Source organism: Sylvia atricapilla, chromosome 2, assembly GCF_009819655.1.
Source record: "Sylvia atricapilla isolate bSylAtr1 chromosome 2, bSylAtr1.pri, whole genome shotgun sequence".
Classification (NCBI taxonomy): Eukaryota; Metazoa; Chordata; class Aves; order Passeriformes; family Sylviidae; genus Sylvia; species Sylvia atricapilla.
Genome location: NC_089141.1, coordinates 111,879,999 through 111,896,004, shown reverse-complemented (window position 1 = coordinate 111,896,004; position 16,006 = coordinate 111,879,999). Strand labels below are relative to the sequence as shown.

Here is a 16,006-nt window from a genome sequence, read left to right as displayed (position 1 = left end):
CTTGACCTTAAGGAGTGTTTGATGGAAACCATCTTGGGTTGCAATGCAAAATGTAACCAAAAGTATGTATTCTATCACCATCTTTTGAGACTGGTTAGGGAGGAGTTTTTTCTTTAACCCATTCCTCATAACTCTGGGGGAAGGGGGTGAGTGTCTTCTGTTCATGGGTCAGCTGTTAAAACCAGGTGTGGCAGTGTTCCTTATCTCTTCCAGGTCCCATCCTCCCTCAGGGGTATCTGCTGTTAATGGGCCATCGAGGCTCACTGCAGGGCTGATACAATTACATCATCCCATTGGGAGATACTCCACCCAGGGGGAGGAGCCCAGCATTCCTACCTGGATTAAACCTGAGATTCAGAACACCAGCACAGCCTGTTTGCACTGGATTCCCAGAGGTAGACTGGAATCTCACCACTGGACCTTCAGAGCAAAACTGCACCCTTCTCAAGGATTATCTCTGCTCCAACAGAATCACATCTGTCCCTCCAAGGATTGACTGGACTGATTGATTGGACTGCTGCCAACACCCTGACCAACAGAGTGTCAGATTGTGTTCTGACTGTCAGTGGTTTTTTTGTTTGTTTGCCTTTTCTTGTACTACTACATTTTTATTTTTAATATTCTTATTAAGAACTGTTATTCCTATTCCCATATCTTTGCCTGAGAGCCCCTTAATTTCAAAATTATAATAATCCATGGGGAGAGGGTTTACATTCTCCATTCCAAGGGAGGCTCCTGCCTTCCCTGGCAGACGTCTGGCAGTCATTCCAAACCAAGACAGAAACTAAAGCTCTGCCCCTTCCACACACCCACCAACACCCTCCCAGTGCTCTCTCCAGCTGCCTTGCTGGAGCTGGACTGGTGTCAGTGTGGGTGTGTGAGGGGCACAGGCTGCTCCCTGCTGTGTCAGAGCCAGAGGGGTTTTCATTAGATTCAAACAGCAGCTGGCTCCCCAGGGAAGCTCCTGCTCTTATTTGATAAGGGATGCTCTTTTATCACACATGAAACTGCATGCAGTGATCACACAGGCAGCGTGCACGGCTGCCAAGCAGAGGGAAGCTGGCTCTTGGTAGAATATTACAGCAGTGCCTGGCTCTTGCTGTTGAAGATTGGCCCCAAAATGGCCAGTTCTGCAAACCACAGAAGATGGAACTTCCACCAGCCCACAGAAAAAATGTCCAATTAATGTATTTGCTGGAGGGGTCATCATGTGTTTTTTTACAAGATGAAGTCACTATGGTAAATTATAACAGAGGGGACATCTGAGATATTTGGGCTTTCAGATTTTTGACACTCTTAAGGTAACTTAGTTATTAATTCTCAACATCAAACACGCCTCAACCTAAACATTAATGGTCTAAAGTGCACTCTCCAATAGAGAATAAATTGGATTTTTCTTCTTTTCTGGAAAAAAATATTTCTTTTTACTTTCAAGGGCAAAACTTTTTCAAACTAATTGGCATCCCAGAACTTCAAAGCATTCTGTAAATCTTCAAAAACCCTACAAACATGAAAGGACATAGTGTAGTAACATCCTTCAATACTGGTCTGACAGGTCATGAAGGAGCACTTGGCATGCTGATGTGTCAATAGTCTGTTTTTTACCTCTAGTGAGAGAAATTATATTATTTCTACACCTTTTTTTCCCATAATATCTCCTCTATTTTATAAACTGTGTTGATGTTTCAAGGAATTGTAAGCCAACGTGCACTTGAAAACTGGACTGCTTTTGTCTCCTGTGCCTGCAAAGTAAAGGTTGGTTGGGCATGCGCAATTAGATGGATTTTCTGAAAATTACCTGGCTAAGTCAAAATAACTACTGTGGCTGTATCTATAAAATCTTAGAGTATGTTGTGGTATCTACCTACAGCAATGGTACCTATAATTTCCATCTGTGATATATTGAGAGTTGATTAAGTATCTTTTTAATCCACATTTCCTTCTGCTTCTGAGATTTATGACAATTGATGTGGGTATTTATCCTTTGTTGGTTTTTTTTGTTTTGTTCACCTGACCAATTTTCTTACTTTCCCTTCATGACTGAGGGATAGCTTTCAGACCTGGTACAAATCCACTTTTCCTTCCTGTACCAAACAAAAGCTTTTCATAACCATCTTAATTTCCAGGGGCTACCACACGCAGCTGAAAGCCAAAATTAAATCAAAAACCCGACAAATCCACCCTCTCTTTTCCCATCTCCCTTCCCTCCAAACTAAGGATGCAGTAAAGCTTTTTTTTTTTTTTTTTTTTTTTTTTTTTTTTTTTTTTTTTTTTTTTTTTCACTTAATGGCAACATCTGGATCACAGAGAAGCGTTTCAGTTCTTACTTTTAACAGTGAGGTACATGGACTTGCTGACGTCTGCTCCCACATCATTGCTGACCTTGCAGAGGTAGTATCCACTGTCTTCTTCCAGCACATGTTTAATCAGCAAGGAGCCATTTGTGAGCAGCTGGATCCGACCGTTCAGCGCGATCGGCTGGAACTGGGGAACTCCGGCACCTGAAGTGAGAAACCCGTGGAAAAAAAGGGTATAAAGCCTTTCATTTTTTTTATTTTTAATGAGGCACGAGATATACCTTCCTGTTCTTAGAAGCTTGGTGCAGCTGAACTGGCTTTTGGCATCACCAGAACAAACAGAATGGTTCTTTTATCCAAACTGAATTAGTTGCTTGAAAAGAAGGAAGGCTTTTGGAATGCAACAGCAGCAGTAATTTGCCCATATTAAAGGGGCAAAAGGAGCAGAAAGCAGAAGGAACCAGTAAGGGGGAGAGAGGAAATTAAGATTTTCAGCCCTTTCATGGGTGAAAAGGCACATTTGTTGTACATTTAGAGGCTGATGAATTATTGACAATTACAGCTGAACAGTCATGGCAGTATGCATCCCTAATGCAAACAGCAAATGAATTTCTTATGACTGAGAGGGATGTCTGTTGTAGTAAACATGGCACACTCAAGGGACCTCTAGGACCTTGTTTATGAAACCCTGGATAACATGGGAAACCACATCAGTGACTGTTCCTCTTGTTTCCTGCTACAGCTGATGGACTGGTGACACAAAAAATCTCAGTTCTGCCATGTTTGCAGCCAGGATTTATTGAGACTACTAAAAAAACCCTAAAAAAAATCCACAAAAAATCTGAAAAAAACCCCAACAACTAAACAAAAAGCTCAGACTACTGATCAGACATTTTTGGCAGCACGTGTGAAAATGGAAGGCGCATAAAAACAGGAAGCCAAAGATTTTTGTATTAAGTCTGGTTTTAAGAAAGAACCTACTTTTCCTTGGAGTAAGATACTGGGTGATTTAGGGAACAGGAAACAGGATCCTGCTGTACTGTCATCACAAGTTCAGGTTCCTCCAACATTAGAGAGTCCTTAAATGCATATTAAAACACATTTCTTATAACGCAGGGTTTTACAACCTACTTTGGCAGCAGGACATAGGATTTCTCAGGGGAGTTAAAAGGTGCTCTTCTTCAATGGTATTCTCTTACACCACTTTTTGTACACAAAGTTAATATCTGTCAGCATTAATCACTGTAAACAGTTGGCTGAGTCAACCCAGAGGGGAATATGGTGAATAAATATTATGGAGAATTATTTAGTGTAACATAGTGAGCTAGAATCACCTATGAATACAACATCTAGAATATTAAAAAAGACCAGACATGCATATCAAAAATACTTCTAGTCCTAGGAGAGTTTACTTTGGGAACTTATGGCAACACTGAAGGCCTAGTGACCAATACTATGAACTTAAAAATATTAAAATTATGATATTTTCATAAAAAGTTTGGTTGCCATTAATGATTTTTCACCTATTTTATATGCATGTCCACTTTTCCTTTTGTCAGGTTTTTTTTTCTATAACAAGCCATTTTTCCTGTCATTTATTTGGAATGCAAATTTATGCTTTGCCAACTGTAGATGCCTGTCACCGATTGCCCACTCACTTCCTGTGTTTCTTCACATGAACAATTGTGGGAACAATTTAGTGTTCACAGCAAGGAAAGGACTGAGGACAGCTACTGGAAAAACTGGGAAAAAAAATGTGCAGCAATTTGCAAAGTATTCTTAATCTTCCCACAGATTTTTACTGCTATTTCAGCCAAAGTCCTTCCTGAGCAGGAGAGAATCTTATCCCATACATCTGCATGGATGAGTCTCAAAGGGGACTTATCCAACTGTTCTATCATTCCAAGATGGGATATTTATCTCCTCACAATTAATTACAACTCATCTAGCTTGGATTGACATTCTCCTCCAGCACACGAACAGAAGAAACCAGAATTACCTCTTTGTGGCCTATATTCAGAATAAAAATCCCACATACCACTGAGAATAATGGAATTTGGAACTCTGCACCCTTCTTGAAACAAACCATGATTTATCAATAAGAGCACAAATGGTCTTAAACGTGAACTTTTCTCTCATAGTTTTTTTTTTTTAATACAATTTGGACTTAGATCCTAAGAAAACAAAAAATGAAATGAAGCATTACAAAAAGATTTCTTCCCAACAACACTTCATTTTGTTTTTTTTTTAAATAGTTAACTCATTTAGATTGTGTACTGAGTTTGTAAAATGTGGGGTTTTTTGCTAAAACTTACAAGAAGGCAACTGGCCAGAAGACACAATTTAGCAGGCAGCACATTTTAATTAAAAAGCAGTCAATTTCCTGTGGTTACTGAGGGTCAAGTGGGGCCACTTTTAATGCTCTGTTACACGAGAAGAAAATGTTAAAGCATTATGTAAAGCTCATACTGAATTACTGCTTATGTTAATGCTACCTGACCTTCCTTCTTTGCTGAAAAGATGTGATTGGCCATGTTATCATGAATTTTGAAAGTGAGGGAAGGAAATCAGCCAAATGCTGCTGGTGAACCTTGTGCTGAGGTTGTTTCAGTTAAAGCTGTGTCTCTTCTCTCCCAGCCATCCCTTTCATCCCTTGCCTGCTGAGGCTACAGGTGGCACAGGCTCACAAGGAAAACCAGGACATCTCCAGGGCAGAGCAAAAGTCCATCCAGCTCAGCCTTGTGTGAGATAGTGACCAGCACTTTGTGCTTGGGGAGATGATTTATGAGGAATAAAACACGACTGATGTGTTCCTTATTGGACCCTGCTGCTCCCTGGCAACTCGGAGATCAAAACAGCAATTTACAGGTGAGTGGGATGTTATTAAGGCAGAATTAGCCTGTCCTCAGTGGGGACCACAGGCATCCTACCTTTTGAGTACTTCCAGACAATGGTAGGAACGGGATAACCCTCGGCAGAGCAGTTGAGAATGACGGCTTTTCCATAGATCCCGTCCTGGTCGCTGGGCTGGACCACAAACCTGGGGGGAACTGTGGGAAGGGAGCAAAGAGAACCATCAGAATTTGGGCAAATTATTGGCAATTTATTGGTTATCTCAAGAGGGCAGAGCAGTCACATACAGAGTTATAATGTTTCATAGCGAAAAGCAAGAATTAAAACCATTTCTTTTTGCCAATCCAGTAACACACTAAGGTTGGGTTTACCAGATAATTTAATTTCTGTGCACAAACTCAATGTACTTCTAGCCAGGCATGACAAAAACACTCATCTTTGCAGGATACCAAAATAAGTTCATAAGACCTCTCCATGGGAGAGGTTTAAAATGGATAAATCATATTATTGTGGACAGAAAATAAATGCTTTCTACCAAAGGTAGGTTTGTAATTTAATTGAATTTTTCTGTTTGCTTTTTACCACTAAACTAGCAATCTTTAGAAAAAAAGCAAATTGTTTGGCATAAATAACCTTGATAAATAATGTTTTTTATAGAAATAAAATCACTTTACATTGAAATGAGGGCTTTGGAACTATAACTTCTGATGGGACTTTCCAACCAGCCAGAAAGAGGTTCAACACAAATTGCTTACATGGAGTTAATAAGGAGAAGTCTTATTTCAGTGCAGCAATGTACACATATTATTAAACTTATCCCAAAGTAGCATAAAACCACTGCAGTGAGTCTTCCACATGTACCTATTTATACATAAATAAAATAAGACTTGCTTATCTGAAGGAAAAGCTCTTTATGTTCCAAATACACGTACACAGTGAAGAAAGCAGCTTGTAACAATGTTGGGTCCAAAATTTGTCATTAAATCCAGATTCTAAATGTCAAAGTCTCGTTTACACATTTTTCAAATATGTAAAACCTACACATTTGAAAAAATCATGAAAAAGAGGCTGAAAGTTGTGAAGATTCTGGAAAACTCCACAAAAAATTTGAATATTGAAAGTGTTTAATGGTTGTATTAAGATCGATTAAGGTCACAGAATTTTGTTGACCTCCTGTTCTGTGGTTCAGAACATGAAACTGTAAATATCCAAGACAAAAAAATTAATTGTGTTTTTATTCTACATGTTTTTCATTTTGTCATTTCTCACAGGGCCACAGAGAGTGACAGAACATATGACAAACTATTTTCTTCTCAAATATTTTTTCACCAGAATTCAGCAACACACTGAGATCTAGGGCAGCGCAGGAAAAATCCTAATAGTTCCTTGATCTCCTCATCCCACTGTGAAATTTGAAGCTTCATAGATTCTCCAGGTCCAGGCAGTGCTGAATTTGTCTGAAGGTTGGTAAAAACTAAAAAAGGACCCAACCATCCATCCTTGCTCTGATCCATCCCACAAGCTGCCTGTGCAGAAATGCCAGAAATTAAGAAATGAAATCTGGCAGAAGATTGTAGCACAAAAAAAAAGGGGGTCCTCAGCACTGTAAATATTTTCCCTGAGGCCTGAAATAGTGATTAATGTCCACAAATATGCGACTAATTATCCATCGAGAAAATCTGTGCAGCAGAAACACAGCAGAAGCATCAATGCTCTAATACATGACCCTCAAGTTTTCTTTAGTATAAACACTCTCGTAATTCATGCAAATATTATCTCTCAGTGTGCCAGTGCCCTAGGTTTTCCTTAAGGAGCAATGGGAGCTGCCAGTGTTGGTGTTGGGACAGCTCAGAGTTGGAGGTCTGTGGAAATTCCCTCTGCAGGTTCAGAGACCCCTCTTCAAGCTTGCCTCCTTGTGCCTTCACAACCCAGACTCCTCTCCAGCTTTCTCTTCTCACATTCATAGATGGAGCTGCTTTTTAAAAAAGGACAACAGTCCTCTGGAGTGTTGCAGCAGCCCTCTTGTTAGAGGGTAGAAATGAGCCAAGACACAGACTTCTTGTATATCACAGCATGAAAAGGGTCCTGGTTCATTCCTCTTTACAGCTCAGCCACCCTGACTCCAACCATTCACTGACTCTGGCTGCTACAAGCTCCTGCTGGAGGTTTCCCTTGCAGCCTCTGACTGCTGGGTATGTCCTGCTGAACTCTTGACTGCAGGTGTTAGTTTGCAAACTGTGACTGCAGGCTTTTACCCAGCTAGACTGTGACTGCAGGTTCCAACAACAGGCTCTAACTGCAGACGCAGACTGACCTCACAGCAGTGATTCTTTCACCTCAGGGTCCTTCTTCTTCATGACCCCCTCTCAGTCCCTCTTTCTCCTCCTTGAGGATCCTCCTCTCACTAGCTTACCCATTGCCTTGTATCACATTTATCTTTATTGGATATGTGTGACTCCTCAGGGGCCAGGCTGTATTGGGTAATTAATGATGAGCTGTTATTCATCAGGGGCAAGGTTAGCTGTATTCCCTTCTCCTACATGGAGGGCAAATAATCCCCCTAACTGGACCTTTTCCTCACTAAATCCTATGGCCAAAATGCAAAGCTGTTTATTGCCTAACTACAGAAAAGCTGTTTGGAACACGGCTACAAGAAACAGAAGGAACCAGCAGTGATAGAGGCAAGAGATACCTCTGTACTCAAAAATATATTTACTGCTGACAAATACTTTGGCTTTCCAAATGGCTGCCACGCTGAAAAACATTTATTGTAGGTTATGTTAATCCACAATAGGTAAACATTGAACATGAAATCCCAGCAGCAACAGCTCTGGGCAATCACCCATCCTGTTCTAATTATCTGCTCAGAGAAGACATTTGCTTCAGTAGCTCCTTTCTCACTGTCCTGTGTTTATTTCATCCCCAAACACACAATGAAGTATTTTCCAAGGCAGGTGAAAAGCACAGTTAGTTGCACAAACAGATTTGATTTCGTACGACTTGGCACGGTGGCATCAGCTTGTTTCACCTCGGTAGCCGTGAGTAAATTTGTGTTTGCAGCTTCTGAAAAATCAATTACAAGCTGCTTATCCATAAAGAGGGATAAGAAAACCAATGCAAAACATGCAGCCACCATTCTTACAGGTGAATGATTACAAAAGATGCAATAGAGTGACTGATAATTACTGTCCTCCTTTACCACTGAAGAATGCAAAGAGCAGAATGTCTTTTAAAACCTGTCTTCCAATACAAAATTTCTATAATTTGTTTTAATTAATTTCTCTTTGAAAAAAAAAATTTTATATTCTTCATTTGCTATGGATGGCACTGGGAAGAAATGCTAAATTTTCAGGAAATTGTTTTCTTAAATGAGCAGGCATATGCAGAAAGTTCTGGAAAAAGTTAAGCAAGTCTGCTTAGTATAGAATAAATGCAATCAGTCTTTAAAATAAATACTATTTACATTAAAGATATCTGCTAAAACACACTTTTTGTGTAATCCCATTCGGCACATATAGAAAAAAAAAAGGGTGGATGCAAAGTGGAAATATTCTTTGGGCTTTTCTATGGAAATTCTGTCACATTCTTCCACATCTTTTAGGAACTCACAGAGATATTCATGATGTGTCATGCCTTTAACACTGACAAGCACTGAACAAAGCTTTTCACCATACCAATATCACTGTATTTTGGAAACATAAAATCTGATTTTTGCTCAGATATTCATGATATTCTCGATTCTAATTATTACTTTCAGTAGAGAACAGTACTAGAATGGTAACTGCAGAAATTAAGTTTTTCTCTGTAGTTCCAGGACCAAGTGTATCATTAGAAATCAGAGAATTTACTTCTTTGGATCCATAAACAAAACTTGCTTGAAAAAACCCAACCCACACCCAGTACACACACAGTTTCTATGTTCAGTAAAGCTTTAGCCATCCTTTAGGACTGGTTATAAAAATGCCAACTCCTGCCCTGGTTTTGAAGACACAAACCCTTGCCACTTAGTCTTAAGACTGCCAATAGAAATCTGAAGAGATGCCACAACAAAATAAAATTACTCATTCAATGACCTTTCAATTGTTTCTGTATTGCTATTTTGGTAAAGCCACAGGATTTTTCTTCTTATATAAATGATGAAAAAGCAAACAGAGCTGACCTTTACATTTTTCTTCTTCCTTGCTCATTTGCTTCTCAATTTTATTTCAATTTAATAACTTGTTCTCTGCTATGTGCTGCCATAGTTCAGAACATAATGCTGTTAAACACTTGTTCTAGATTTTGATACTTAGATTTAGATGATAAACCTATGTTCACTTTTTCATTGTCTTTCAGGAGATCATTAGCCCTTAAAGAAAATATGCCTAGCAAGAATTTAACCAAGGCAATTTGTCTGATATGTTTGAGTTAATAGAAAAAAAAATTAAACAATTAGTTCCTCCTCTCTCTTTAGCTGTAAAAATGTGAGACTCCTCTATTCCTTCAGAAGTAAAACTCTCTGAAATCGCTCATGAATGTGACTGAATAGTTCTACTTTTATCATTCTCCTTGTACCAGCAGCACAGTTACTTGAGCCTGTGAAGGAGGGCGTTTAAAATTGCTTTAACAGTGAGTTTCTGGTAGGGTCTCATTTACTGCAGCCCACAGGTCTGTGATGAGAAATGAGCTGTTTAATTGTTTAGGGTCAGGGCCTTAAGTTGACAGATGTAAACTCTTTAATGGCTGAACTCAAGGGAGTTAAAAGGTTAAAAAATAAACATTAAAATAAGTTAAAATACCTTTAAAAAATATTTTCAGCCAATATTAAGATGAGCAGTCTCAGGCTCTCACTGAGGGAAAACAAAGGATGAAGCAATCAGAATGGGGTTCAGCATCCCCAAATCCTCTCCCAGGGCTGCTCCATCTTTTCATTCCCAGCCTGGATCAATCCTGGGATGATCCCTGACAATCCCTGACACGGATGTGTTGCAGTGCACCTCCACACTTTAACAGGGGTTTCCATGTTAGGGAAGAGTTTGAGTCTTACCCCTACATTTTTAAAGAAGAAGAACCAGAAACTTCCACACTTCTCTCACCATAATTGGCCCAGTGCCAGGACAAAAGCACTTGTTGTTGGATTCTTGACCTGCTCGTCAAGGAATGTAGCTATTTTCCATTGGTCAGCATGCCAAAACCCCCTCCTAGAGCCTTGCATATTTAAAAGAGAGTATGGAGATTCTTGGGACTTTTTCAGGGTGTCTTAACAGATGCAAGGAACCTCACTGTGCATGGCTTTCACTCTTTTGTTTTGTATAGTTTGTTATTTTCACTTTAATTAAAACTTTTTTTGCTTTTTCAAAACGCCTCTGATCACATCATCTGGCTAATTTATCTTAAGCCATTCCTGAGAGGTTGCTGGCAGCCCTCAGAGCTTGACACACCTTTGTGGAGCTCATAACACACTGGCCTCATGCAGCCACGTATCAAAGGAGAAGCACCAGCCCTTGTCTTTGTTAAACCTCATGAGATCCCCGAGGTGCCACGTCCAGTCCCTGTTTTAAGTTTGCTCTGTGTAAATGCAAGAATCCTTTCTGACTTTTCCAGGGACCAGGTGCTGAACTCACACATTCCTTCCTGGGCTTCAAATCCTTCAAATCTACTTCTGGCTTCCAGCTACAGTGATCAGGGAATCACTCTGGAGAGCAATTCTGAAGGCTCCTAACACGAGCTCCTCTGGTGGGCTACTGGAGTGAGTTAAGGAATAATCTACGACATTGGCCCGGAATGCAGTGTTTCATTTTTACACGGAATATTTGTACTTCACATTTAGATCACACTGTCAAAATGATGGAGGAAATTTAATCAGCCAAAGCAACCGTTGATGTATTAATGAATGAGATCATTAAACACTGTACTTTAGCAAAGATGAACAGTTATTAAATTTGGTCATTGGACCTAAGGGGTCGATTTAGCTGGTTTAGTGAAACCATTTGCTCTGCAGTTCAAGAAAAAAGATGTACTTTTGCAAAATGAGACCGTGCCTAGTGGTTTGTGTTGGTCAGGTTTGTCTAATGAATACATTAAATAAGTGAATCTTTTAAGAGTTTTGTTCAAAGCCACAATGCAAACACCAACAAAGAAAGTAAATTAGCTTTGACACCAGCTCTGACCTTCAATCTTCCCTCCCTGCTTTTCTGTCCTTTTGCTGCATCACCCCAGCACCACCGCCAAACATCACAAAAAAGCTGGAAACTCTCTTACTATCTGGGAAATTCAGGCACTCCTCATTGGGTGCCTAACTATCTAATTATATTCAACACCCCTGGCAAGTGTAAAATGAAAACACATTTAATGCAGTAAATGCATTGTGGGGGGTTATTAGGTATCTAAAGACCTTATCTCAATTTTAACTTGCAATGTGTTCACTAACAGCAGGTATAAAATCATGATTTATGCATCCACTACTATCTTTGAATTCCCTTTTCTGGTAGTATCAGAAAAATTTTGAGCTCATAATACATTTATCAGTTTTTTTTTTCTTTATGGTTACCCATTAGAATTCTTTTCACTGCTTTTTATTTCATAAGTAGTTCATTTTAGGAAACTCTACAGAAATGAATAAAACATGATAAAGTGTCTATAGATTTTTAATCACTCTTGGACGACAGCCTTAATGAGTAAAGTCTTGATTAATTCCTTGTGATGATTTAAGTAGTTGACAGAGAAGATATTTTCCTCATTTCTATCTATGACTCTCATGACAGGATCCTATCCTTTCCTTTTTTCTTATTAGCATGAATAGCAAACCAAGAGGGTGCCAATAAATAAATGATAATTTATGAGGTTTAGAGGAGCCCTTCTAGCTGCCAAAATTTGAATGCATTTCCAGAAGATCTGCAGACTAGGATTTGGCAGAACCTATGATTTTGAGAAGGAAAGCCCTTTTCTCACTCACCTCCACTCTATACTGAGCTTTCAAAAGATATTCCACAAACATTGGGACTACTCAAGCCTGCTTTTCTGTGTATTTGTATCTTGTGTTTCAGGAGAGATCCCAGTTAGAACAATTCTTCTGTTGGCAGAAAGTTTTGCTTGTTTAGATTCTCTGGTATTACACCCAATGTTTCTTGTCAATCACCTCTTTAAGATGGAATTTGCAGAGTTAAGCTCCACTGGAGATGCTTTCCCCTCTTCCAATTAGTCTAAAATTAGCCAATAATTTGTGGAGAGAGGCACTGAGAGCCCCATGTCCAGAGCATTTGGCTCTGTCTTATTTCTAGGTTCTCACCAAGGAGCTTGTGTCAGAGAGAGCTGAGACTGCCCTGAGATAATCTTACCCAGATACTCCAAAGCTTTATTGTCTCCCTTTCTCTCAGCTGCTGCCTTCCATCTCCTGTGTGATGCTGGGGAAGCTGGCCATCATTTTCCTGATATTTAACACAGGGAGAATCTAGCCTCGCTGGCCAGCTGTTTTTAAGGGTTCCTCATTATCACTTGGGTGCTTTTATAAAGCACAAAATAATTGGAGCTGTGAAGATTTGCCATAAAGTGCCCACAGAGTTTAGGGTACCAGCGCTCATTTATCTTTTGCTGTTTAACACTCCTGGCAAAATGGCAGTGCAGCTCAGATATGAAAAATTATACTTGTAGGATGAATATAAGAAATCTATTTAACAGACTTAAAACTAAAAAAGGAATACATGATGACAAAATATGCCAGAGCTATGTAATCTGACAGAAAATATTGAGGGAAAGGTGTCTGAAGATGTAAAGATTATGAATTTATGTTTGTGTATGGAATCTGCAGATGTTTATGTGTTCACTAATAATTCAAATGAAGCAATGAGCAATTGGCCTGTGTTTCTTCATTCACCTTAGGAATGTCTCATCTTTAGATTCTACTTCTAGTCCTACCCATGTACTGTAAAATGATGTTCATTCCCATTTAGTTTGGAAACACGATGGCATGCAGTGTTTTAATATCTACTTTTGAAATGAATGCAAGGACAGTCTAAATAAGGAAAGAGGAGTTGTGTGGGTAACAGTCATATTTCACTTAATTTTCCTTTCCCATTCAATGTCATATCAAAATGCACAGTATGCACAAAAATAAGATTTTCCCAAACACATCTCCCTTTAGGGCATTTAGGATAGCCAATATTTAAAGCACACTGCTGAGAAACCCTCAAACAATGGGGATTAGAAACAAGAGGAGTTAAAGCACCACTTCTTCTCCCTGCATTTGGAGATAAACCACTTAGGTTATTTAGAAAAACATAATGTTTCAGTTATAGAGCACCTATAAACAAAAAGATGGGGAGGGATCAGAAAGCCTGGAGAATAAACAGGCAGCAAGCTTTAATTGAAATGTGTACAGGTCAGGTTGGATGCAGAGGAGGATTGATCACAGTGACTCTTTGGTGGCTGTTTGAGTTCTGGCCTCTGTGGGATGAGGCATCTGAAGCAGTTCAGTACAAGGGAAAGAGGTCAGGATAAGGTTTTGGCAGAGAGTTCAGGTCAGACATGATATTCTATTTTCCCCTCTTCCTCTGAGTGAGAGCTGTTATCTCAGATGCACATCCAAAACTGATTAAAATATTATAATTTAAATGACAGTGAGAAAGAGGAGAGGATTTAAGGAGGTTCTGCAGAACATTACACGGGCAGAAAGATAAGCAAAGGAGAAACATGATGTGGCCTTCATAACCTCCTAAAAAATTGCAGGATCCAGAATTGCTCTCCAAGCCCTTGAGTACAAGAGTGAAAAGCTCCTCTCTATCATGCCCATGGATTTATGAAGACAGAGCCCTCCTCAGGAGGTGTAATTAGAGCAAAAAGCATAAATGGGGGAAATAGAGGTGGAAAGGGAGGTGTTGGGCTGAGAGATGGGTGAAGGGCTCCCAAAAACTCCTGTGCTGGACAAGAAGGGAAAACTGATTAATGCCTGAAAATGCAGCAAGAGGCAGATATGTCCTGGGAACAGAGGTCAGGGGAGGAATTACCCACAGACAGCAGGAGACAGGGAAAGTGCAGTTCAGGCAAAGCCAGGAGAAGTGAAGGCATGGCAGGGCTTGACCCCATCAGCGAGGGACAGGGCAGAAATCCCTACAAAGAGCAGAAATCCCTTCACAGTGCAGAAATCCCTGCACTCATGGGTCTCAGCGCTGGCCACGACACACAGTGGTAGCAGAGAACCTGTTCTCAGATGGTAAAACCATCCAGAGTGTGAGAAATGCCTGTAGGAACCCACAGAGGGTTGCTGCAGATTCATTCCCATTACTTCCAGAGCTGAATTACAGCTGAAAAACAGGAAAAATCCCAGCTCGTTTGAGGTGCAGCATTTCTGAGCAGGGCAGACACAGACAGTGATGAAAGATTTTCAACCTTCACTTCTCCAGCAAAAGAGGAGGTGAGGAAAATCTCTCATTATTAGAGTGAGGAATAGGGTTAAAATCCAGCAGAAAAGCTTAGAAAGGAATAATTAAATGCATGTAGTTAATTAGACTACTTCATTTAAGAATTACTAAATGAATGAGGAAAGCAATAGACACCTGTACTGAATAATCTTAAGCAAGATTAAAATCAGCGAAATTAAAGAAAATAATGAAATATTTATGTCAAAATTAGTGGGAAAGTAAAGTTCACCACTGAGTTTTGGAAATAATAGCATTAAAAAAGTAAGCACACTGGAAAACTAGGGAATAATTCCTTAAGGATAGCACTAGGACATTTGGAACATTTGACTTACAAGAATTCTTCAGAATTTGGGGTGGGAAAAAACCCTGGGAAAGATTGCAAAAGCTCCACAGAGATTTTAAGGTTTATCCTGGCAAACTTACAGAAAGGAATATAAAATGTAGTGATGTGCAGCAGGCAGAAATTACTGAGGTTCCTTGTGAGGATTATTCTTTCTCTGAGAAGCCCAGTGGCTGGGTGGCAAGAAGGAGATGGAGGAGAGGGAAAGGTCTGAATAAGTTTTTAAAAATAAAAATTTGAAACACCTTGAATGATTCCTAGAAAGAAAAGGAAGCTTTTGTTGAAGTTGTGCACAGTAGGTTTGAAAATACATCACAAGGAACAATGTGTGGTGATAATAATAGGTAATTTGGCTAAGGTCTGACTACAAAGTTTTTTTCCACATAAAATATTTGCTTACTGAATGTATATTCACATCTATTTTAAGGCAAAATGTGAAGTCAACGCTAGTGCATGAATCCAGCTAATTGCATAAAAAACACAAACCAGGAAAAGAACAAAGTTACAGCAAAGAGTCCTTTCCCCATTAAGTCAGCACCAATGTTCTGCTCTTTTACTGAAACAATGTTGTAGGAGAGAGGGATCTAAATAAAAAATGGATGTAATCAGACTAAAACAATAGCAGAGAATTATTTGATACTGTTTCAAGGGCTTGATCCCAATCACAAAATTTCCCAGGAAGTCACTCCTGCGGCTCTCCCACCCACCCCACAAACTCCAGGGTTTTTCATTAGTTTCAAGACTTTCAGATAGGAAAATCACATTATTTTCTGTTCCTCTCTGTGCTCTCTGTCACAGACAGAGGGATTATCACACTCCCTTCTTTTTCACACTTCCCATCAAACGGACATCACCACAAAACACGGATGAGTCCCCCTTAATTGGGTCCCTCCAAAGTAATTCCATGTTCTAGGGTGACTTTATGATGCTTGTATCCCCAGCTGTCTGTTCTGTTTGTGCTGTATATTGAATTCTGCATGTTTCAGGCTGGTTCTGAGAGCAAAGCAAGGAAAGAAGCAGTGTGGAGTTTGTTTTGAGAAAAACTGCCTGGCTCCTACACGTTCTTTCTCCCGGACAGTGTTGTCTGCAGCATGGATGGACTGTTGACAGGGATCTCCTGT

General features: G+C 39.7%; 1 protein-coding gene across 1 annotated transcript in view; it reads right to left on the bottom strand.

The window, feature by feature from the left end:
• The window catches only part of DSCAM (DS cell adhesion molecule), a 388,992-nt gene that overhangs the window by 148,218 nt on the left and 224,768 nt on the right, over positions 1-16,006 (bottom strand). Inside the window, exons 9-10 of the mRNA XM_066314168.1 lie at positions 5,228-5,347; positions 2,328-2,501 (exon numbers count right to left, since the gene is read on the bottom strand). Of these exons, the coding sequence (XP_066170265.1) occupies positions 2,328-2,501; positions 5,228-5,347 (294 nt within the window). The remainder of the gene's footprint in view (positions 1-2,327; positions 2,502-5,227; positions 5,348-16,006) is intronic.